The sequence below is a fragment of the Trachinotus anak genome, unplaced genomic scaffold, assembly GCF_046630095.1.
Source record: "Trachinotus anak isolate AG129_WGS33_773 ecotype Australia unplaced genomic scaffold, CSIRO_AGI_Tana_v1 ptg000026l, whole genome shotgun sequence".
Lineage (NCBI taxonomy): Eukaryota > Metazoa > Chordata > Actinopteri > Carangiformes > Carangidae > Trachinotus > Trachinotus anak.
In genome coordinates, this window is record NW_027273877.1 from 8,538,908 (window position 1) to 8,562,500 (window position 23,593).

At 41.0% G+C, this 23,593-nt stretch overlaps 2 protein-coding genes across 7 annotated transcripts in view; one reads left to right on the forward strand and one right to left on the reverse strand.

The window, feature by feature from the left end:
- mgat5 (alpha-1,6-mannosylglycoprotein 6-beta-N-acetylglucosaminyltransferase) overlaps positions 1-8,679 on the forward strand; it is an 88,889-nt gene extending 80,210 nt beyond the window's left edge. For all 3 annotated transcript variants that reach the window (XM_071463949.1, XM_071463950.1, XM_071463951.1), the window contains exons 13-17: positions 2,471-2,617; positions 2,758-2,874; positions 4,329-4,403; positions 5,143-5,300; positions 5,614-8,679. In XM_071463949.1, the coding sequence (XP_071320050.1) occupies positions 2,471-2,617; positions 2,758-2,874; positions 4,329-4,403; positions 5,143-5,300; positions 5,614-5,812 (696 nt within the window). In that variant the 3' untranslated portion in view covers positions 5,813-8,679. The remainder of the gene's footprint in view (positions 1-2,470; positions 2,618-2,757; positions 2,875-4,328; positions 4,404-5,142; positions 5,301-5,613) is intronic.
- LOC139609421 (transmembrane protein 163a) overlaps positions 2,802-23,593 on the reverse strand; it is a 34,743-nt gene continuing 13,951 nt past the window's right edge. The window contains exons 5-10 of one of the 4 annotated variants that reach the window (XR_011685226.1): positions 23,016-23,112; positions 15,334-15,445; positions 14,670-14,811; positions 12,941-14,214; positions 12,608-12,821; positions 5,003-5,292 (exon numbers count right to left, since the gene is read on the reverse strand). Coding sequence is in view for 1 of the 4 variants with exons in the window: in XM_071463958.1 (XP_071320059.1) it covers positions 14,154-14,214; positions 14,670-14,811; positions 15,334-15,445; positions 23,016-23,112 (412 nt within the window). In the remaining 3 variants the exon portion in view is untranslated. Of the gene's footprint in view, positions 2,907-5,002; positions 5,293-10,083; positions 14,215-14,669; positions 14,812-15,333; positions 15,446-23,015; positions 23,113-23,593 lie in introns of those variants that run through there. The other 3 variants (XR_011685225.1, XR_011685224.1, XM_071463958.1) reach the window with 3 other exon arrangements.

Sequence of the window (23,593 nt, forward strand, 5' to 3'; positions counted from 1 at the left end):
TATAGAGACTGGATATGATGAAGATGCGTGTCAATGTTGGATGGAGACAAGTTGTATTTTTCACACTGAGAGGCTGAGGTTGTGTGTGGTTTTGTTGAGAGCTCTGGGACCAACAGTGATCATATCAGATTTGTCAGATTTAAGAAAGATTTTAATCCCCTCTCTTGACCAGATTGGGTCCATGCTGATGCTGATATATCTACTGTATTTATCGCCATGATCTGCCTGCATGAGGAATGGTTTTCCCTTTACACACACACACACACAGACATACACAGCTGAAGCTGCTTATCTGACTGAGATTACCTTGCCTCAGCGAGGTTCGGGAGTCTGGCTCGTTGTTGTGAGCCCTGCAGGAGCAGCTGCTTCCACTAAACGCATTGGCACAGTAACATTTAGTGAAAGAAGCAAACTGCTGAACTTAAGTCTTAAATTTCCTGCAGCAGAAAGTAACTAAGTGCATTTACTTGCATACAGTATTGTGGCACTTTACTTGAGCGTTTCCAATTCAAGCTACTTTATTCTTCTACTACACTATATTTCATTGAGGCTATTGCACTTTTTACTCTCTTTTTAGTTCACACACAAAACAAACAACTTATAAAATATGATGCAGTTTTATAGATTAAAACTTCTGCATATCCACACAAGAGTTTTTAATTATGTGGCTGCAGAGACCTGCTCATGTTGGAGCTGTGCAGAGCCACCATACAGTGGGAATTTTTATGCACAAGTTAGTATCTTGCGCACAAAAAATAAAAAAGGATCTTGGGGGTACTGAAAGAGGTGAATTTGCATAATGAATATTTTTACTTATAATCAAAGCTGCAACAAAAAAAAAAAGATAATAATTTAGATCATCATTTCATACTTTTTTTTTTTTTACTTGTTCTTGCTTCTAAAATCTGATGATTCTCTGTTTTGTCCTGTATGACAGTAAATTGAATATCTTAAAGTTTTATATACTGCTTGATTTATAGAAGAGGAGCTGTTTTTGCACATTTGAGACACGTGTTAATCCTGAATAAGATTTAATTGACGCGGCCTAGTATTTCATCCTCCCTCCTGGGTGTTACTGCACTTGGCTGTGGGGAAGAATCAGGATCTATATTTACACTACAGAGGTACAAATCAATAGAGCAGCAGCTCTGATCGGCAGCACTGGGTCTTAGAAGCAGGATGTCCTTGATGCACAGCACTCGGCCTTGTACATGAACGTGAATATGTAAAACGACTTTAATGCAGACTGATCAGGAGCTTTCAGGTAAAGATCATGATTCTGATCGATTTCTGCTTTTAAATCTGTTCGAGTCTCAGGCTTCATTCATTCCTTTCTACCTCTGAGCCCTTCACTGTGTCTCCTCCTCATCCTCTCTCCCTATAAATAGTGGTCAACTGTTTCCCAGCAGTGAGGAGCTTTTGCACACACACACACACACACACACACACACACACACACACACACACACACACACACACACACACACACACACACACACACACACACACACATAGAGGATGAAGTGTGCTTTGCTGCCACCTGCTGGCAGAGGTCTGCTGTTAACAAGGCTGTAGAAACCCTTCACTTAGACTCTCAGAGGAGGTAAAAGAGCGTAATTGAGAGCCCGAGTCTGATGATTCACATCATGGTACAACACTGCTCTGTGTGTTAAAGAATCATTGTTCATTTGTCAGACTTTCTATGGGCAGATAAACACACTGGCCAGTGAAAACACACACAGACTAGCCATTGTCGCACACAGACTCTGGCCCTCGACTGAATAAGCCACTTGCCTAGATTGCCCCCCAACATAGTTGTTTGCTGTTGATGCTCTTCACGAGCCTGTGGGAGGAGCAACCACCACAGCGGTGTCTTCATATCCTTCTCCTTGTTTTCCCCCTCCTTGCTTTATACAGAAAAAGCGCTGCCTCAACTGTATTTTGTGTTGATAGCACGGCACAGGAGATCTGTTTCAACAAAGTCCAACTGCTGCTATCAGCAAACAACAGAAACTCCTCCACACAGCCACTGAACTTTCCTCCCTTCCACTGCCGTCTGTGTTATTCTGGGTATTTGAGAGGCTGTAAACCGGCACATGCTGCCTCCTTCCTGTCTGCAGTGGTTGTGCTGAACATGGACTGAGCTGGACTGACATTAGCAGCAGTGTTATTGTTTCATTCATGACTGTCTTCATCTGGAGCTTGAGCTGCTTGAGCTAGTCAGTCGATGTGGATATCCGTATCATCCTGCCTTTATTTGTGTTATGCTTAAATGACTTTGACATTGCAAGCAGCCAATGATAAGAGGGTCAGCCAACCAGAGCCAAAGCAAATGTTTAGAAAAGCAGGAAAAAGGAAGAAGAGACCATTGATATGAGGTACTTGTTTCACAGATGATGTATAAATGTGTCTTTTAGCGATGTGAAGTCTCATTGATCTACTTGTTCTTGATGTTCTCTCTCTGCTGCAGCTGTTTGTGGGTCTGTCCTTCCCCTACGAGGGTCCCGCTCCCCTTGAGGCCATCGCCAACGGCTGTGCCTTCCTCAACCCCAAATTCAACCCACCAAAGAGCAGCAAGAACACCGACTTCTTCAAGGGCAAACCGACTCTGAGAGAGGTGGGAGGAGGAGGAGGAGGAGGAGGAGGAGCAAGAGGGCAAACCTGTTGAGACGCACTCTGATGTTTTTACTCTGTTTTTACGACTGTTTTGCTGAAGATATGACTTTTAAAAGGTGTGTTTGTTTTTCCTCTCTGCAGCTGACCTCTCAACATCCCTATGCTGAGGTGTACATCGGTCAGCCCCACGTGTGGACGGTGGATATCGATAATTCTGCCGAGGTGGAGAAGGCTATCCGCTCCATCCTCAGTCAGAAGGTAAACACAGGAAAAGACAGATGAACACACACCTGAAAAAAAGATGTAGAAACATTCAGTGGAAGAGCTCTGTCAGTTCAGTCTGTGAAAAAAATGCTGCAGTTTCTGTTCTGATTTCTTCTTGGATATCCTCACTTTAGGACCCTACACAATAATAATGCAAATTAGGTCTGAAACTAATGGTTATTTACATTATTGATTAGTCTGCTGATCTATAAAATATCAGAAAATAGTTAAAAACGTCCATCAAAGTCCAAATCTCCAAACATATTCAGTTCTCTATCACTGAAAACAACAAACAGCAAATCTTTACAAAAGTTCATTTCTGTTATTTTTTTACTTTTTCAATCAACTAATCACTTAATCAACTGATTGTTTCAACTGTGATGCAGAGTAACAGAGCTCAAATACACGATGTAAAGAGGTGGTGAAGAAGCCAGAAACCAGACAAGTTAGAAATAATAAATAAATTCATGACACCAATAACAAGTGAAGGACACAATCATCATATAAATGATTAATGTTGGCTGTTCATGAAATCAATGCGTCCCAGCAGATATACACTCACATTGATTCATTTATACATAAATAAATAAATATATACTGTGCAGCTTTAAGGCTAATGACTATTCTCACTATTGATTAATCTGACTACTTTCTCAGTTAATCAGTTTATCTAATCTGACTGTGAGAATCTCCTAAAGATTATTCAGTTTACTATCACATGTTAAAAAAAAAAAAACCAAAAAAAAAAAAACCCAAAACGCAACAAATCCTCACAATGAAGCTAGAACTTCAACTAGAACATCAAATGTATTAGAACTGGATATCCTAATGTCCAAAAACAAGAGACAGAGGATGAGTGAAAGCACAGGGGAAAGACAGAGAGATCCTGTTCCGCCTTCCATGCATATTTAAAACCTGCGTGTTGTGTTGCGCTCTGCCGAGCGGGTCGGAACAACGGCTGCGTTCACAGGACGAGCCTGCGGAGCCTCATATGCTTTGTGATCCGTGGCGAGCTGCAGCATACCAGGCTCCGGCTTGGCTCGCACTCCCTCCCTCCCTCCCTCCCTCCTCCTCATCTTCTCCACACACACACACACACACACACACACACACACACACACACAGACACAGACAATGAGAAAGCAGCGAGTGACTTAGTGCATCAACAAAGATTTCAGTTGTCTGTGGGGTTTGAAGTTTTCCCTTTGAAAGTCAGAGTGTGTGGAGGTCGATGGGGCTCGAAAGACAGTGGTACAAAGAGCAGACAGCAGGCTAATATTTCACCCAGCTGAGCGCTCTCTCTCTCTCACACACACACACACACAGAAATGAGCTCTACCTGGCTCCGTTCAGACACACACACACACACACAGTGGTTTGCTGGTTGTGCAAATATCCTGATCCTGATGCTTCTGTGACGACTCTGTGTTCTGCGTCTGTGTGATCAGATTGAGCCCTACCTGCCCTACGAGTTCACCTGCGAGGGGATGCTGCAGAGAGTCAACGCCTTCATTGAGAACCAGGTACCACCTGACTCATCATCATCTTAGTGACAAACCAGACTCTGTTCAATTCTACTGAGACGCTATTTAAGGAAAGAAAGAAAATTATGACTTTAACTGTCATCGTCACGTCATCAGTTCAACATGTCAGACGAGTTTAACTGAGATGTAAAAGCCAAAAATCTCAGCTGCTCGAGTCGCTGGCATAAAGTAATAACCTTGTCAACACATTGAAGATTTGTTCTGATGATTTTCTGCAAAGGTTCGGTGATAAATTATTTAAAAAGAGACTGAAATTAGAGCTTCAGGTTGTAACTGAAGTACAAACAGGACAGAAATCACAGCTTTAACTAAAGATCACATCAGAACAAATTTCAAAATAGAGTCAATACATTATCATTATTATTAGATTTTAATTATAGTAATAATGGAGATAAAAATATAAAGAATACTAGGTGATGGTGGGAAGACTTAAATTGTTATTTAACTGTAATCATCTAAATATTCTTTTAAATATAATGAGTGAAAATTCAGTTATTACAAAATAACTGTATTAATGACTCCTCTTTCTTATTAAATGTACATGAGTTTGAGGTATTCGCAGCAATTGTTAAAACGAGTTTTGCATTAATGATTTTTAATTAATGATTTTTAAGAAATTCCCAGTAACACGAAGAGGTAGTTTTTGTTTTGTACAAGCTGTTGCTCTCCGCTGTGTCGGACTGTGCTCCTGTTGTGTGACGTCCTGTTGTGTTGTCAGGACTTCTGCCACGGTCAGGTGATGTGGCCTCCTCTCAGCGCTCTGCAGGTCAAGCTGGCCGAGCCCGGTCGCTCCTGTAAGCAGGTGTGTCAGGAGGAGCAGCTCATCTGTGAACCCTCCTTCTTCCAACACCTCAACAAGGACAGGGACCTGGCCAGGTGGGACACACACCCACACACACATTACATACATATGAGCAGACACACACTTTCTCCCAGTTGCTGTTATTTTAAAAGTGTCCATCAGGCGGCAGCACAGCACAGGTTTGACATCCTGTGAGTCAGCTTCATTCATGGAGCTGCTGTCAACTGCAGTATCACACCTTTGCCACTGGAGGGCCCAGTTTGTTTACTGGATTAAATGGGTCAAGGCTGAACAACATCACTTCAGCTGGGTGTGTGTGTTCACTTCTCTTCAAATTCAAACATTCATGAACAAAGGAAACTGAATCTCTCTCCGTGTGTCTCTCAGGTTCGGCGTGGACTGTCAGACGGTGGAGTCCAGCGCCGACACGGTGGTCCCGGCCTACAGCGACACTCGCCACCACTGCATCTTCCAGTCCGACCTGCTGCTGTTCAGCTGCGCCGGCGCCCACCAGTCGCTGCGGCGCATCTGCCCCTGCCGTGACTACATGAAGGGCCAGGTGGCGCTGTGCAAAGACTGCCTATAGCACCCACACCCAGGCTGACGGGAGCAGGCGGGGCGCGGACACAGAACTGGGCGAGGTTTCGGTGGCTTGAGGGCGTGGCTGGATGGGATTAAGTGAAGTCGGAAGCAGTTTATAAAGTGTGTGAGTGTGTTTGAGAGACAGACACACACTCCAGGGCATCACGGTTATGCAGCTGTCAAACACACACACACACACACACACACACACCCCCACACACACCCACACACACCCACACACCAGACTCCTTTGTGGACAAACATTCATGAGACTGTTCTTCATATTTATTGTTTTCCTCCGGCTGCTGGAAAAGAAGCAGCCAACCCAAGCATCCGTCAACCCTCAGATTCACCAGCGGTGGCGCTACTGGTCCTGGAAGTGGAGGGAAATTACTTGAATCAACAAAGGGAGTCGAATCCAGTCTGAACGAGCTGCAGACGAGCTCTCCGCTGCCACCTCTGTGGACTGCACGTGTCACTGACTGGCTGCCTGCTTGTCTCCAGGTTCACCAGGGCAGCAAGGCACCAAGGAGACTCAAACGCCCCTTTTGATTGACAGTCCCAGCCCCGTCCCACCCCTCCCCTGCTCCAACACCCATCCCCACCCTCCTCCCCACCTCCCCTGCTCAAATCTGAAACTGTTTATTCTTTAGGTAGGTTTACACTGGACTGGCATGGCTGAAGGCCCACATCCCCACCACACACACACACACACACACACACACACACACACACACACACACACACACACACACACACACACACACACACACACACACACACACACACACACACACACACAGGGGAGCGGGGTCCAAACAGATGGTGGCTAAAGACGAAACCAGTTTTACACTGTAACCAACTCGTTCCTCTCTTCCGGACAAACGTGATGAGAGCGGACATGTAACATAGATTATCTAGATTTTTATTCTGGAAGTTTTATCATTTCCTGACACATACTCCAGACGTAAAGCAGACTTCATTCCTCCCTGACGCAGCAAAGTCCAATTGTGGATCAGTCAACGGTTCCTTGATTTTCATACGTTTCAGTTGCACACTTGTTCTGAACGAGATGTTTTTTTATTTGAAGTTGTAAAGACGACTGAGTGTGTGTTTCTTTAAAAGGCCAGTAGAGAAGCGGATAAATGTTGCTGTTTGGTAGCGCGCCATCCGGTACGACGCACACACCGAGGGGTGCAGGCTCATTCTCTGTAGCTAAAGCTGTCGTGTACGGGAGTCGCCGTGTCGTAGGATGTCGTGACGTTGTGCTGTAGGTGATAGACCGTCGTCAGTAGCAGCGGCAACACCCAGATGCATCGCAGCACGGGCTTAGACAGCCTTAACAAGAAGCCGTTTTCCAAAGACTCCACAGCCGGCAGAGAAACAGGAAAACCTTCTGCAGATGTTTGTCTGCGTCTTTATGTAGATGAAGTTAAAAACTACACACACACACACACAGAGCCACACTCATTTCACATCTGCCAGACAACAGCTGTAAATCCTTTCAAGCAAAACTGTAAGCAACAAAAACATGCCAACGAAGCGTTCCTGCAACGCACAACCTTGCATCTCCTCGTTTTCTTTGGATAATCGTTAGATCTTAATTTGCCTGCAGATTTGCAAAGAAAAAAAAAAATTAAGACAAAAATGAAATTCATAGTTCTTTGTGGTGAATGAAAACAATGCACTACGTTTACCTATTTGCAGAGGTTTAACATGATATTAGTAACACTGTATATTGTTCATAATGGTTTCTTTTTTATTTATTTTGTATACAGATCTTTATCTCCGTTTTGCTGGAAATCTTTGTTTTTTTATTTATAGGAGGGTGTCTCTTTTTTCCTTTTATAGATTTTTATTTATGGAGAGTAATTTAAAAAAAGCAACAAAAAAAAAAAGCGTGCTTATCTGAAAGTGTATGACCGAGTGGGGAGGGCTTTGTCTGCTTCTGTTCAGCTTTAAGAAAAAAATCCTCTCCATCTAAAGCAAAAGGTAAAATTATATATTTAACTTGAGGGAAATAAGCGGTATTCCTTAACATGGAGTTATGTTTGTGCCTAAATTCTGAGCACAAATCAGGACATTTTGCAAGGACATAAATTATATTTTGGTGAAGGATTTAGTGCCTGTGGGTTTGAGAAGGAATCTGAGAGACGGCAAACATATGTATTGTGAGCTTATGTGAATAATAGCATTTAACTTAAAAATGTAGTTTGTGCCTGCAAAAAAATATTTGCTTTGAATTTAGGTACAAATGTAAATCCATATCTGAGCTGGACCTAATAGTTTAAAGTCTTACTGGACCTAGTTTAATGCTTTTGAAATTAAAGACATGTATCAAATTTGGTTTTAAACATTTAAACACAACAGTTGGGAATGATCTTAGCTGAACAGAAGTGGACAAATGCGCCTCTTTTATTGTGAAAGCTTCATACACTTTGTGCTTTGATTTCTAATCAGTTTTTCTGTTTGCACACGAGTTATTTCTAACTGAAAGGCACCGTCCAGCTACCACCTCTTCTTCCTCACTGTGTCAGCTCAGACTGTTCTTATGTTTCCAAATTTTTATTTTTATTTTTTTAACTTGTTTTAAACAGGTCCAAGATCTGCCGCCAAGTTAGTGTTTCAAAGAACATGATGTGCCTTTTCATGGTTAAGTTTGGTTCTGCTTCTGCTGGACTATCGGTGAGCTGCTTCAGCCCGACAGTCTGCTGTGGTGTGTCAGGGGTCACTTCAAACAATTCAACATGTTAACCTGAAAACACACACACACACACACACACACACACACACACACACACACACACACACACACACACACACACACACACACACACACACACACACACACACACACACACACACACACAACTTTATCTGACGCATCCTCTCCTAAATCTGTTTTATTGTTCGGATGAATTAAGATAATTTTCATTTTAAATGAAATATTTTATGTTGTTTTTCTTACATTATTTAATGCACAATTTCTACATGTTAAATGAGAAAATATAATCTGTCCAAACCTAATTTATTCAATTCAGTGAAGCTGTTCAGGTTTGGGTTCAAGACAAAACATATACTGATTGGCTGTACACTGTTAACCATCTAACCGTCAGTGAATTGTAAGGAAGGACAATATCAGTGTTAATTGTCAGTGCAGCTAATGTTTTCAGTGTATTTATGTTTTATAGGAATTTAATTCCCCAAATCCAGCGATGACAGGATTTCAGAAACATCCATGTAAACACAAGAATTGGCGTCCTGTTTTGCAGTTAGGATCGTCTTCAAACGGTATCAACTCCTGTTTTGGTGTAATCAGATTAATGTAAAACATACGTATTGTAAATATGTTTTGATTGTTTTACCTTAAACTGATTACACACAGCAATCTGTTTTCTCTCTTTTCCACGTGTGACTTCCTGCAAGTGGCTGTGACAAATATAAAAGTGGTTTCAGGTTCTTCAAAGGCAAAGCGCTGGTACAGTCCAGACAGAAACGACACTGGTGTTATCTTTTCTTTTATAGAGTAAGGATGACCGTCTGGATATTTTTGTTATTGTCAGCAGATTCCATGAAAAGACCAAAACCAACAATGTGTCAGGTTGTTTCTCAGGATTTACAGCTGTCAGGCCCATTGGTTCCCTCTGAAGATTTTAATCTTGAGTTCATTTTTTAAAAATGTTCTGTAATTTCCCAAACAGCTGGTCACTGTTGTTTTAATCAAACATTATTGAGACAGGAGTAAAAGCCACATTTGTTGGGGACTATTTTCAGCTGTGGATTAATACATTCAGTCTTGGCCAGAATGATGATGTATGGTGCCTGTGTGTGTTACAGTGACCAAACATGACACTTATTGCAAAGATGTGTCTTATTAATATGTGTTTAATAGTTTTTGGACACCAGTGGAGCTGTGGCACAGATAATACATGGTAGGATCAGTTCATTGTTGGTGTTGGTCTTTTAATAGGATTTGGTGTCATTACATGTCAGCGAATAGTCAGTGATTCTTGACTTCAAAGATTTATGGTTAAGTAAAATACAAGCAACATTTTCAAACTTCCACCGACTCATCTTAATTTAAAGAACAGTAAACCTGTTTTGTTGCAATAAAAGCCTTATTTCCTTTCTGTTGGTCAGGCTTATTCAAAGCATGCTCATTAGATCATCAGCGGTTTGGTTTCAAGAGAAATCAGCTCAGTCTGAAAGGTTGTGCAGAACAGGATTTCTCCACCATATCTATTTGTCTTTGTTAACCTCAGCATCAAATGTCTCCAGTGTAAAGAAAAAAACAAAAAACAAAAAAAAACTGCTTCTTACAGTCGTACAAACATGCATCAATCTTTGTTTTTCAGTCTAGTGTCTGAAACACCAGAGTGGTGATGACTGTGGTCCAAGCAATGAGAAGAGAATAACGCATTGACATTTTTTTTTTGTTTTCACAGTCCTTGATGAATAAGAGGGATATAACTTTATTTTTAAATAAACCTTTTTTCTGTGACAAAAGACTCTGTCTCTGGTTTTACACTTGTTTTACATCACAGCACTATAGATTCAGTATTTACACCGGCACAGAGAAGTACAGTCAGCACGGGTCAAGGAGCAGCTCGAATCCCACAGTGTGAGATCGTGTGGGAGTGGATATACACATGTCCAACTTGTTTTTATATTTCATAAAGTCATACAAAACTGAGCTGATGGAGTCACATTTGTGCCTCAATTCAAAGCATCTTCAGCACAACAAATGTTTATCTCAACCTTGTAAATTATATTTTATAGAGACATTATAATCATATTATTGACAATAAACAGAATTGTTAATGATAATTTCTTCATAAACCATAATCTGTGCGTTTCCAAAAAATATTTTTCTTTGTGATTTTTGACACAAATGTGACTCCAAATGCTGCTAAAAATACCACTATTGTATTAAAAAAAAAAAAAAAAAAAAAAAAACATAAATTTGATCAAATCAAAAACAGCACTGTCACATATTTGTTTCATATAAAGTAGGCTCACAGCACAGTGTGTACATTCAGTTACAGGAAAACATGATTACTAAGAATGAGAACATCCTTCCTTCCACCCCCTGTAATCTGTGACCATCAAACCCCTGACAGCTGAAACTCTGCCTGATAATTACATTCATGTTCCACAGCCGCCAAACACTGATCAGTAAGATTAAGGCTTTGGAGTTTAAACTGAGGAGGTGAAAATTTAAAATAGCTGTAGTGACTCTCAGGTATTCTCCCACATTGCCTTCCTGTTTGAAACTCAATTTCAGGGTTTAAAAAAAAAAAAAAAAAAATCTCAACACAGGCATATTAAAAAAAAAAAAAAAAGGGAGGATCAAAAGGTGCTCATTTTATGTGATTACCTGGTGTCTATGAAAAGCCTCTGAAACTTTAATTTTTCTAAATGCATCTATGTATAGAAACCCCTTTCTGCCAAATGAAAAAAAAAAAGTTTTTAGTTTTAAAAATCAAAATTGCTATTAATTTAATTTAGTTTGTCAAAATTTTGATGTACCATGAGTATTTTTTATTTTTATCATGATTAAATTTTCACATTTTTCTCTTTTGGTAGCAGTAAGGGGCTTCTATACACTTGTGATTCTCTGTGGTGTTGTTTTTTTTTCCCTATCTACAAATAAAAAGGTCATTTTTAGGCATTTCACATATCACAACAGTTTCTCTGCCAATGAGCTGCAGCTGGAACTGGAGGAAAGTAATATAAGACAAGAACTAAATCATAATACCTTGTAGAAAAAGGCTGTCGTCTAGAGTCATAAATTAATCTGTGAATGATTAACATGACTAAGCTTTGGTGCCATGTAATTACTTCCCATGTCAACATACCAGAAGAATTAGGAGTTGCCATTTAAAATCCCAGAACAAACACAAGCTCCAGAGCAGCAAGGACACATATTGACTTTTGAAACAGTATTGAAAAGATATTGATATCGACTTGACAGTTGTCCAAAACCACTGCAGCCTGTGTGCTGCACCCAGCTTGACTAATGTGATCAGCAAACAGGTATCACATACAAATAAAGTTTCACAATGCCACTACTCCCTGTTTTAGTTAAGTCAACAGTTGCCATGCTCCAGTGTAAACCTCACAACAGGACAGTGGGTACACGTTTCTGATTAGCTCCACAGCAGGTCAGCACCTTATCAATAACCTGACCACTGAAACTGCTGGAGAGTGGAATCCTTCACAGTATATTGAAATATTTCGTAGCATGTACTGAAAGCTAAAGTAAGTGTTGTCACTTGATAGACAGATAAAATGAAATTATGCAAAAGAAAATGGGAAATCTTGCACACTGTCAGCTCTGAGTTTGTTACAGATATAATAATACAGATATGATAAAAGTCAGTGACCATATACAAGACTTAAATGGACTTTATGCTCTTTTTCCACTGGAACTAAGGCCCTGTTCTGGCCTGAGTGATCTGATCACAGGTCAGCTTGGTAAACCCACTAAACAATGGCTGCAAAATCGATTGGTCAAACTGGACTGAAACTGGAGTTTAACTGGGCCGTAGCCAGTATAGTTTTTGTTTGTCTCATTTCCACCAGTTACTGCTGTGGTGACTGTGTTTTTGTTTCGTGTTGTGAATTTGATGCCTGTCAAAGTCGTATCTCTAATAGCTGAAGGTGTGCAGGACTTTTCCTTTTATCTTATGCACCAAAAAAATAAAAAAAATACAAATACGCTGAACAAAAATATAAACGCAACACATTTCTCATGAGTTGAAAGAAAGCACACAAAAGACGCACACACACCACATACCTTGAGGGTATCCCGAGGCCCAGTCATCCGCCTCATGTTGCAGCGTGACGTGCACAACTCCCGCAAACTTAAAACATCCCAGTTTGTACATGAGCTGCGTGGTCACCAGACACGCACGACAGCATGTTCCACTTCCTGCCAAAATCCAGCAACTTTGCACAGAGCGCTGCAGCAATCAACAACCTGATCAAAGGAGATGTGGTCACACCTGATACTGAAAAAAAAAAAAAAATGCACACCTGTAGCCCAAATCACACACTTCAGTACCTAATAAATGTCTTTTTTTCAACATAAAACTGCACATTTTTTTAAAGTGGGCAGCCCAGGTCCCACCTGTGCAGTAATGACTCTGTGTAATCAGCATCCTGATGTGCTTCACCTGTCAGGTGGATGATGATCTCACTAACACAGGCTGAAGCACATTTGTGAACAAAATGTGAAAGAAAGAAGCCTCTTGTGTGCTTAGAAAAAGTTTTAGATGTTTCATTTCAACTCGTGAAAAATGGAAGCAAAAACACAAGTGTTGCGTCTATGTTTTTGTTCAGTGCCTGTTCACCTGTACTGGTCAGTAGATGGCGCAACTCGTTAATAAACACATTCTTGAGTTTCCTTTCAAACAGAAGGAGGGCGGCAGCCTGGAGCAAACACAGCTAGTCCGGGCCGTTTTTCTAATGTTACATTTACAGTGAACTGGAGGTAGAGTCGGGTCATGACCGCGTTTGGGACTGAATGCCAAAAATAATGATTTCTATCCTCCAGCAGTGTAAGCTGGCGACTGAAACGGCAGCCACTCTAATCTTTCCTGCTCCCACAAGTCTAGATAAATATTGTAAACAGCAAATCACGTCTCTCTCTCTCTGTGTGTGTGTGTGTGTGCTTATGTGCCTGTTCCCTTTGCCAAATGGGCCTTGTATTGATATATCCCCTCTCTAGTCATAAAAAGGGTAAAACACCATTAATGCTCCACTGCTACATCAGCTACATCAATCACTTCAACCTGCTATCTGCAACATTTTATAGCACAGCTGAGCAAAGGCCTCTAGGAACCATGGGAAAAATAAACTGCTGTGTTTTTTTACAGGGCGATGAGGTGTAACTGAGGTATTGTACGTCAGCTTGCTGTACAGAAATCTGTTGCTTTTATGGAGTTATGGACTCTCGGGGTCCGTGCGTCTCCGGTTCACTGCAGTCCTGCTTGTCTTTGTCCTATTTCGTCATTTTCTTTTCACAGCTCAGATCTTTTACCCTCATGTTTTAATATGGAGGCATGAAGGAACGGACTGGCTCGCTCACTGTTAAAAGACATGACATGATATTATATTTACAGCAAATTGTAAAACATTTAAAAGGTGCCAAGAGTTTTCCATCCGCCTGGATCCTCAGGTCAATGTAGCCTCCACTGGCACCCCGAGGACTGAACATGATTGTCTGAGGAGTGACTGTGGGGACTGTAATCCCCGTCCCACTCCTGTCAGTCAGTCAGCCCCCCCCTCCCCATCCATCCCTCCTTAACCCTCCTCTTCTCCCTCTTGTCCTCTGTGGCCCGTCACTCAAAACGCTCGTAGTTCCTGGTTTGTCGGATCCGTGGGACCATGTCCAGCAGCAGCCTGCAGAGGAAGAAGAAGAGGCTTTTTAGAAAGGAAAAACACTTTGTCCCCTTCGGTCTAAAAAAGATTACACCTGTGAATCCCATCCTGACTTACTGAGACCCTGCAGGCATAGTTTCATTTAAGGTTTTGGCTGTTGCTCAAGGTAAAAAAAAATCTCAGTTCATCAGCAGGTATGATTGCAAATTCAGACTCAAATTAAAAACCTCCTCCTAAGAGGTAACTTCAGGATTCTACTTTCCATATATTGTATAACCTTTATTTCTGTCATGGGATACATTATCTCTTTAAACAGAAAGACCAGTCTTAAATGGCAGCGTAGTTTAATTAACACACAGTTACATCATTTGGAAACACTGCCTTCATACCAGACATTTAAATACTATATGTAAATAATGCTTCATGAAGAATATACCTGTAATAAATACTTAAGCTACCTCATTATAAGAACTTACTTGACTCCGTAGGCGAGGATGATGAGGCCTATGAGGACACCTATTGTCCCGTCCAGGTACCACACCTTGGGTTCATGCTTGAACACTTCAGCGCTGATGAGGATGGAGAACCCCATGATCCCCCCCACCAGTGAGTTAAATCCTGGAAAAAGAAAAACAAACACTCGATGCAGTCTTTTGAAAAACATCTTAAAGTCAGCTGAGGAGGGTTTTGAAGGCTCGGTGTTGGAATTCAGCCCTCGTTGTTTTCAGGCTTCCCTCAGACACCCGCTAAGAGTCCAGGGGACATGTGATATTGACTGCTGGGGTGTACAGATAGACTAGAGGGGTGACAGATTCCTGAAATGCCTGTGATGTCCGTCAGCTACTGAGAGGTCGTCTTGTTAAACCAAAATGCAACTGACCACGCCCCCGTTTAGCTGATGAATCAGAGAGACGACCAGATCTGTGAGCGTGAATGAAACCTGAGCAAGTTTGTGCTTTAATACAAATAATGTGTCACAGGGGAAGTCACACTTTAATGCTGTTACACATATCTGAGAAAAAAAAACAAGCTACTTGTTAGAAATAGTTCAAACGCTGCACAACTTTGAAGATGATGGTCTTGATCTGGAGGTACAACGACCTGGAAGCCCTCTGTGTTTAAGCGCGTGTGGACACCTACCATCTGTGATAAGGGCTCGGCTGGTGAGCACCTTCCCAAGCATGAACTTGATCACAGCCAGGATGATACACACCAAGCCGCTGACGATGGACACGCTGAAAAGGAAGTCGTCCTGAGAGAGACAGAAAAATGGACAGAGACGTGAGAGTCATGGTTTGTCCAGCCAATTCTAGGTCATCACGGGTTCACCCACACAACTTTGAGACTCAACTGTTTGCATGTTGGCAGTAATTATGTTCAAGGCGTTAATAAAAAGTCAAACTGAAGTATACCTGTTTGAAACTTTTTTTTACTTTTCTACTTGATTTTCTCTCTGTAGACTCTGAAGCTGTCAGTATCCAGATGAAAGAAGAAAAGAGTTGATAAAAAAACAGGCAGACAGATACATCTAGGTCACCTTCTATTATAACTATGAGCTCACAGCAGCTGCAAGTTATTCAGTGATGTTTTTGCCCTGGGTTTTGCCTCTCAGGCTACATTCAGGCTGCGGTACAGATTAATCTCTTTTTAGTGATGCAAATACAACATGATAAAGTATCTTAAGTTTTTAGCAATGTGGTTTTCAGTTGGGTTATATTAAAGGTCTAATATAGTATGAAGTGAGATTTCCATGTTTTTTTTATTATTATAAAGCAGGTCTAGGTTCTGTATTAATACTGTGAAAGTATCAAAGCCTCAGTGCAAGAGAAATGCACACAGCCTGTATTCAGAAACTGAGCCTTAAATCCAGCCCTCAGGACTTCTGTAACTTTGTGATGTCGCAACAAAGCGACAGTGCTCTCAGCCACACTCCAAGCCCCGCCCACCTGGACCCACTGTCTCACTTTGCAGTATTTGGTTTCTCTGAGTCTTTACCTGAAATCTGCTATATTTTTATTTGATCACTCAGAAAACAGTCAGCAAATCAGAAGAAAGGCTCAGATCCTCTTCTGATTGGCTCACTGACCTGTTGTTACTAGAGCTCCAGAGAGAAGCCTGAGAGAGGAGATGTAAAACTACACTGAGGTGGTTTTTGGTTCTTAAAACCACCAATATATCTTCTTATGGAGATCGACGCTTCAAATAAAACACAACATCCTGCCATCTACAGATTCTCCATCATTGTTGACAAGACCACAGTTACATCCTGAGACAGCTGGTCCACACACCACAACCACAGCTCAATACTGCAGGTCCCTCCTCCACAGCTCATTCACAAATGGTGTAATGCAACCTCCTCTAATCTCCATTTAATTGATGAAGTTTCTCATCTCCCTGTCAAAACACTATCGTTTATCATATTAAACCAAATAATGTTTTCCTTTTTCCATTGCTCCCCACAGCAATTCTCTTTTCTTGATCGGTCTGGGGTTGCATATGCTCTGCCTCTTCCTGATGTGTTCCTCTGGTTTAAAATGTGAACATTACTTTGTTGTAGCACCTATTGTGAGTCTGACTGGAAACAATTGCAGTTAAATACTGAAAATGAAAACGCACAAAGGATGGATGGAGGAGGAGCAGGGAAGGGGCGAGAGAAGAGAAAGGGAGCTGCAGAGCACTGAGAGCCTCTGCGGCAGCATTAATATTGCACTATGGCCTTGGAGCCATGAAAAGCTCATTTAGCGAACTCGCAGACATCAAAGAGGAGATGGAGAGCAAACCTCGGCATGCTGCACAGACCTGAGTCAGTGCTGTGACTCAGCTCTGAAATAAAGTCTAAAAAATATTGAACACATTCTTCAGCAACAATGGCAAATATTTAATTACAGCCAAGATAGATGCATATTTTTCAAATGGGATATATTCATAATTTGAATTTTAAGTGATAAATTGGAGGCTGTTGTGCCGTTAGCTGGTCAGGAGCTGTTCAGTAATGGATCCAGGAGTGGTCACATGGGGCGCCGATGATTCAGATTTGTTTGGCAGCAGGTCGTGTACAAACATCCACATGGCCAGTGGAAAATAAGTTTTAGTCAAAGTTAGCAGTCAGAAGTCATAGATATGGTTCTTTTGGCTATAAATCGTGTCAGTGTGTCGGAGCCAAAAATTAGGGAAAGCTTATTGGATCATGTGAGATCCTTTTATTGAAGGAATTAAAGATGAGTGAATGCGCTTTTAATAATAACAGTGGTTCCCAACCTGTGGACCGGGGCCCACTGGTGGGCTGCAAAGCTATTGCAAGTGGGCCAACAAATCATTGGCAAAACAGTGCAATCTTTGTAAAAAAAAAATATATATATATATATATATATATATAATGTTTTTAAATGAAATGATTTTAGAAACATTAAAAATGTTTCATTGTTTTGTTTTGTCATTGATAAGCCAATGGTAGCAACTTTTATGTTGTTGCCGCCAGACCACATCATAGCCTTGTTTGCTATCTCAGTCTGATTGCGCGCTAACAGATTATATCCATGGCAACAACCGGAGCATCAAAATGGATAGCTGGTTAGCAACAGGAAAAATTAAAAGGAAAGAGAGTCAAGAGACAGATGGTGAATGTCTCCCCGTCAAATAAAAACAAATAAAGACAAACCCTGCTTTCAGTGCAGTCCTGAATGTTTGATCATCATCATTAAGATATAAAACGCTTGTGTAACTGTAATTTTTATAGCTCTCATGTCGGATTGAATCTGTTCTTCTATGTGTCTGTGTTTTGATTTTGTTTGGTTTGTCGCTGTTGTCTCTTAATGCAAACTAAACACGTCCTGCAGCTGCTTCACAGTTAAAGCAGTTTAGGAATACTGAACGCTCAACCTGAGAGGGATTTCATTTGCACTAACAGCAACTCAACATTATCAACAACAAAATCGACAAATAAGATGTCAGAATGAATTAAAGACATCTGTATTTGATGATTGACAGTACATCGGGCTGCATGGTGTCTGGATATTATATTCCTCAAAACTCAATAATCAGATCGGATGGTGCACATTTCATCTCATACAGACTCCTACGCATGGATCATCTCTTATTTAGTTATTGTGAAAAGTTCTACTTCCACACAGCTCAAATGACAGATGACACACTGTGACTCTGAGTCTGTTATCATGGGGAGTCCCCTCAGTGACCTTCTGATCAAGATTCAGAGCGGGTGGGCTGGCATTTTAGCCCATGGGGGGAGGGAAATGCACGCACGCACGCACACACACACACACACACACACACACACACACACACACACACACACACAAGACAACAAGAGACAGGGCTCATGACAAACAGACCCTGCCCAGAATGTGAACACTGTGCTTGACATTTACATTTGACAACCAGATCCCTGTGCAGAATATGAGGACGGGACTAACTGTTCTGCTGTTTCGAGGTGGAGAAGTCAGGTACGTCCAGACACGCATCATCTACAATTACCTGGATGTGAGAAGTCCGACTGGGCCAGAAATGAATTCTAGGTTTTTCAAGGGTAAAATGGATAAAAATGAAATGACAGTGGTATTATCTGGTCTGAATGTTCAGGTCGAGTGGTACAAATACATTTCAGCAGCAGCTTCATTGCACAAAACTACAGGTAAAATAACAGGAAGGGTAGAAAAACCTGAATCTGTCTGAAGAAAACCTGATTCTTACAGGAAAAGACATTTTGCAAAACGCTGTTGTTCTTGTCGAGAGACCGATGAGAAGATCAATACCACTGCCATGAACATACATCAAATATAACAGCACGGTTAGCTTAGCTTAGAATAAAGAGTGGTAGCAGAGGGAAACAGCGCAACCACAACTTGTTTTACGTTTTTGTATTTTGTAGGGATTAAAGAAATGAGACACAACCTGCTTAAACTTGATATGAGAAAATACTGTAACTGAAATCAGATGAACTGAATTCAAAACGGGTTGAAATAATTTTTCAACTAATTTTGGGAAAATAAGACTTTACATAAACTGATTATTGAAGAAAAAAATGTCTTGTCTTCATGTATTTTAAGGTTTTTTTTTTCCCAGTGTCCTTTGCGTGTCTTTCATAAACCCAGGGGATGTGAGGTTCTCTCACCACAGCCCTTCAAATTAAATTAAAATCTGAAAAACCCTGCTGGGAGTTAAAAGGTTTTCACAAACCAATTGTTGAAATGCCTGTATGAATAGCAAAGCTCCGTTTTGGATGTTCAGTGACATTAATTGGGCTCAGAGGATTAACGGAGCAGGAACAGTCAGGTGTCAAAAACCAAACATCCTCTACTCCCCTCCCCCTCTGTCCCACCACCACACACCTAAGCAGCTGCTTACCTTATTAAGATTTCATAGCTAGGAGGAAAAGAAAATACACCTTATTTCCAACATCGGCAGCCTGAGGAAGGCTGTGAGGTATACACAAGCTATATATATCTCCAACTATGATGCACCAGAAAGCAGTTTGGTATAAACTGCCTGTGTGAGAGAAGAGCAGCAGGTCGGCTCAGAAAAACACAATCTGTCTGCCTCACTGATCCCACACTCTGCCTTTGTTTACGCCTTGGTGCTCGCTGTCTGTCAGGCCCGTCTCTGCCTCGCTGCAGCCACAGATGAAAAGATGGAAAACACAGTTGGGCCGATAAATCAATACAGGATCCGAAAAACTAATTGAATGTCGAGCCTGAGTGAGTTACAGAGGCTATTTAAAGCAGTTGAAATGTGCATTTCTCGACATGGTATATTTTTGTTCTGCAGCTGATCCAAGAATAAGAAAAATATGATTAAAGTGAACCCAGCTATGCAGATGAGTTGAGGTTTTCATGGTCTATACGCTAAACCCCAAATCAATCAATGGTATTGAGGCGTAATCTTGGTCTTTCCTCTAACTCACCACCAACAACACACAATTATCACATTCACTCCAATTTCCCGATGTGTTATGATAAAGATTAACACGCCATTACTCATTACTACATACAAAAATAAAACATATTAAACTTACTTATGATTTGTAAATGTTGGAGGTTTGTTGTATTTATTCACGCACACATGGAGAAATATGTGTTTCAGAATTAGCAGCAGCAGAGCAGGTTCGTCTGACTGAGAAACATCTTCATTATTATTATTACATTGGATTAGCCGGGAGTTAGGCGGAGTCAGGCACAGCCAAGATGACGTGGCGGAGCAGCCCACTCTGAGCTTCAAAACCTAGGAGTGACATCACTGAGGCGACGTCCATCTTTATCTACAGTCTGTGCAACCTGTTTTAATTTGGTGATATTTAAATCTAGGCTACATTTAAAGTTCAATTTTAGCTTTTTTTCCTTGAAATGTGACTAAAAAATTTTTTTTTTTCAAATATATGTGTTAAATTTACTTCTTCTATGGGGCTGGTTTTTATGCATAGGATGCTGTGGTGTGATACAGTTCAGGTACTTAGCTTTTAAGACCTTGTGGCTACAGCTCACTCATGTATTTGATGCTAAAAACAGAGCAAAAACAAAAACTAGCCCGAGCAGCAATAATATCTATTCAGTAATTTAGCTAACCAAAGCATAATGTTCCCATATTTAGTCATTATCACCATTACGCTCAGATCCTTGACAGCGTTTCTTCGGAGATGACTATTGCCAAGCAACCAGGTGATAAAGCTATTTCAGGAAGTGTGAACGCTCCTCAGTCTTCACACCTGAGATACATGAGATTCTTCATCCAGCAGCAACGACGACGCTGTTACACCTCTTTCACACACACAAACCTGCTCTGGTGTTGACTTTTAATATCAGGTTTTTGTGTGTAGAATAATTTTTCTTGTTTTCATGTTTTCATGTTTACTGACCCACTTGCTTCTGGATTGTTCATCACAAAAGCTGAATTGTTTGTCTGGGGAAACTTAAAGCATCTCACACAATGTTGTTGTTATGTCTTCCACTTGGATTTCAGATGTTTTTTATTGTTTTTTTTTAACACTGATGCACACTGAGTTTCCCTCCGGGTGAGTCTAACACACAAACTGATCACTCAGCTTCTTACTATGAGTGATGAGGTTGTAGATAAACACACACAGTTAGAACAGATGTGTTTAATTTCTGTATTTTCTCTCTGTGCTTTTCTGACTGGTTTGAAAGGATTTAGCTGCATTTGTCGGCTGTTTGGTCACTGTCAATTAAATATGATAAAATCTCTTAATAAATAACACATGGGGATTTTTTTTTTTTTTCAAAATTTTAAATGTGATTGTTACAACAGCGTATTAGGACCACTGTAAGTAAAAAAAGAATTGCAGAGCCAGGGAGAGGGGCGTGATAGTCTGAGGAAAAACTCAGAAATTCCAACATTAAAGTCTTAAATTTACAAGAAAAAAACTCTGACATTTTCTGAGATTAAAATGGTAAATTTATGAGAAAATAACTCTAATATTCTGTGAGATTATAATATAAAATAGAAAAAATTCCAGATTTAAAAGTAAGCTTTTTTCTGCCAGTGTTATCATGAACTTTTCTCCATCCTTTCTAACTCTTCTTTCATTTGAACTAAATCATGAGGAATAAAGGGCTTATCTTAAGGATACATGTCTGATGAATCTATTAAGGTCTTTTCAAAATCATAAATATTGATTACTGCTACAACAGTAGTTTCCAACAATGTGACAGCAGTCGACACAACAAGAGCAAAGATACAACTTCACAACCTCCTTGTGTTGAATCTGCATGACCTGCATGACCCCACAGCATCCAACAGAAGTCATTCATACAGTACAAACAGATATAAACTAATTAAAAACTAATTTCCCAACTGCAAGTCTGCGAAGACTCCCTCCTGCAGCCTCAGCATAAAATTAAATTAAAACCAAATCATCTCGACTTGATTTTAGATTTCTTTCGCCTGGAGACACGGTGCCAGAGCCGAGACCTTCCATCTGTTCAGAAACGGCTCCGAAGGCTTGCAGCCCTCTCCTCCTTCCTGCTTGGTCAGAGCCAGGCCTGAACCGCCAACCCTCCAGTGACCAGCGCCATGTGACAGCCAAAGCTGAAAAATGCCGTCTTATCAGGTCTACTGCCAGTTCAAAATGGCAAGACGGGGACAGCCACGTTACATCTGCATCTGCATGTGAATCATGTAAATAACTGCAATAGCTGTCTGCATGTTGTTTGTCTGGGATGCTAAGAAGTACACTCAGATTTTGAAGAGATATTACTAGATGCAGGCACGAAGTCAGCAGCTTTTTTAGGCTCTGAGTGAAATCCTCCTCTCTGGCAGACTGGTGGTATTACAGACGAGCAGACGAGTCCTGGCTGGACAAAGCGGTTGTTACTATCTGGCCAAGCTTTAAAAACACCCACAAATTCCACCCAAAAATCTGATTATGCACCAAATTTTGGCTTAAATTCTACAGCCTGAGGTCAGTGACATGGACAAACCTGTAAAGTGACTGTTCAGCTGACAGTAATACAGCTGTCAGTGCACTACAGTTAATATTAATGTGTTTTGGGTTTTTTTTTCCCTGAGTGTTAAATGGATAACATAATCTGTCCCATATGGTGGATGCTTTAATCCAAAGCTCTTCCATCTCCAACATGAATCAACGTCTGACCCCTGCACTGCGGTCAGAGCCTTTTTCTGCACCCTGTCATATACTGTATGATGCCATGCAAGGAAATAACATGTGGTAGTAAACTCTAATCCAGTCTTATCGAGTGTTTTAAGTTGTGTGATAAGTCCACAACTCAAATCTGCTCTGTGACGGCATGTGTATATTAATGTGGGTTTTGTGTTGGTGGTCAGTGATTTCTTACCACTTCAGGTAGCAGCTTGGTGGCCAGGTCGTGGATGGCCTTACCCAGAATGCACAAGGAGGACAGGATGAAAATCACACCCAGGATAACGCAGGCTCTGTAGAGATAAAGACAAGAAGAAAACAATGACAATACCAGACAGAGAGAAAATGAAAACAATCCCCTTAAAGCACAGTTTCTTCGTCTTTTAGGTTTTATTCCTCATTCTTCAGACGTTTTGACACTGAACAGATCCTGATGCAACACTCTGAAAACACAGATCAATAACGAAAAGTGGTGAAAGTGGTGCACAGCTGCTACCTGCAGAGCTGAAGCCAGCGCTGTAGACATACAGTTCAAGAGGTCATGAGTAAAAATTCCCCCAGCACAATCCCAACTACCTCGGAAATGTTCAATTCACCAACCAAACTCTATGAAAAAAATTCAGTTTTATAAGAATCACAGTATTTCACATCCTCATCATTCATCCCAACAGCCTCAGCTGGATTCTATGTTTAGTGATAATTACCATGGTAATCATTATACCTGCTCAAGGCACCACGGTACCTACAAGTACATTTTCACAGAGCCATTTCATG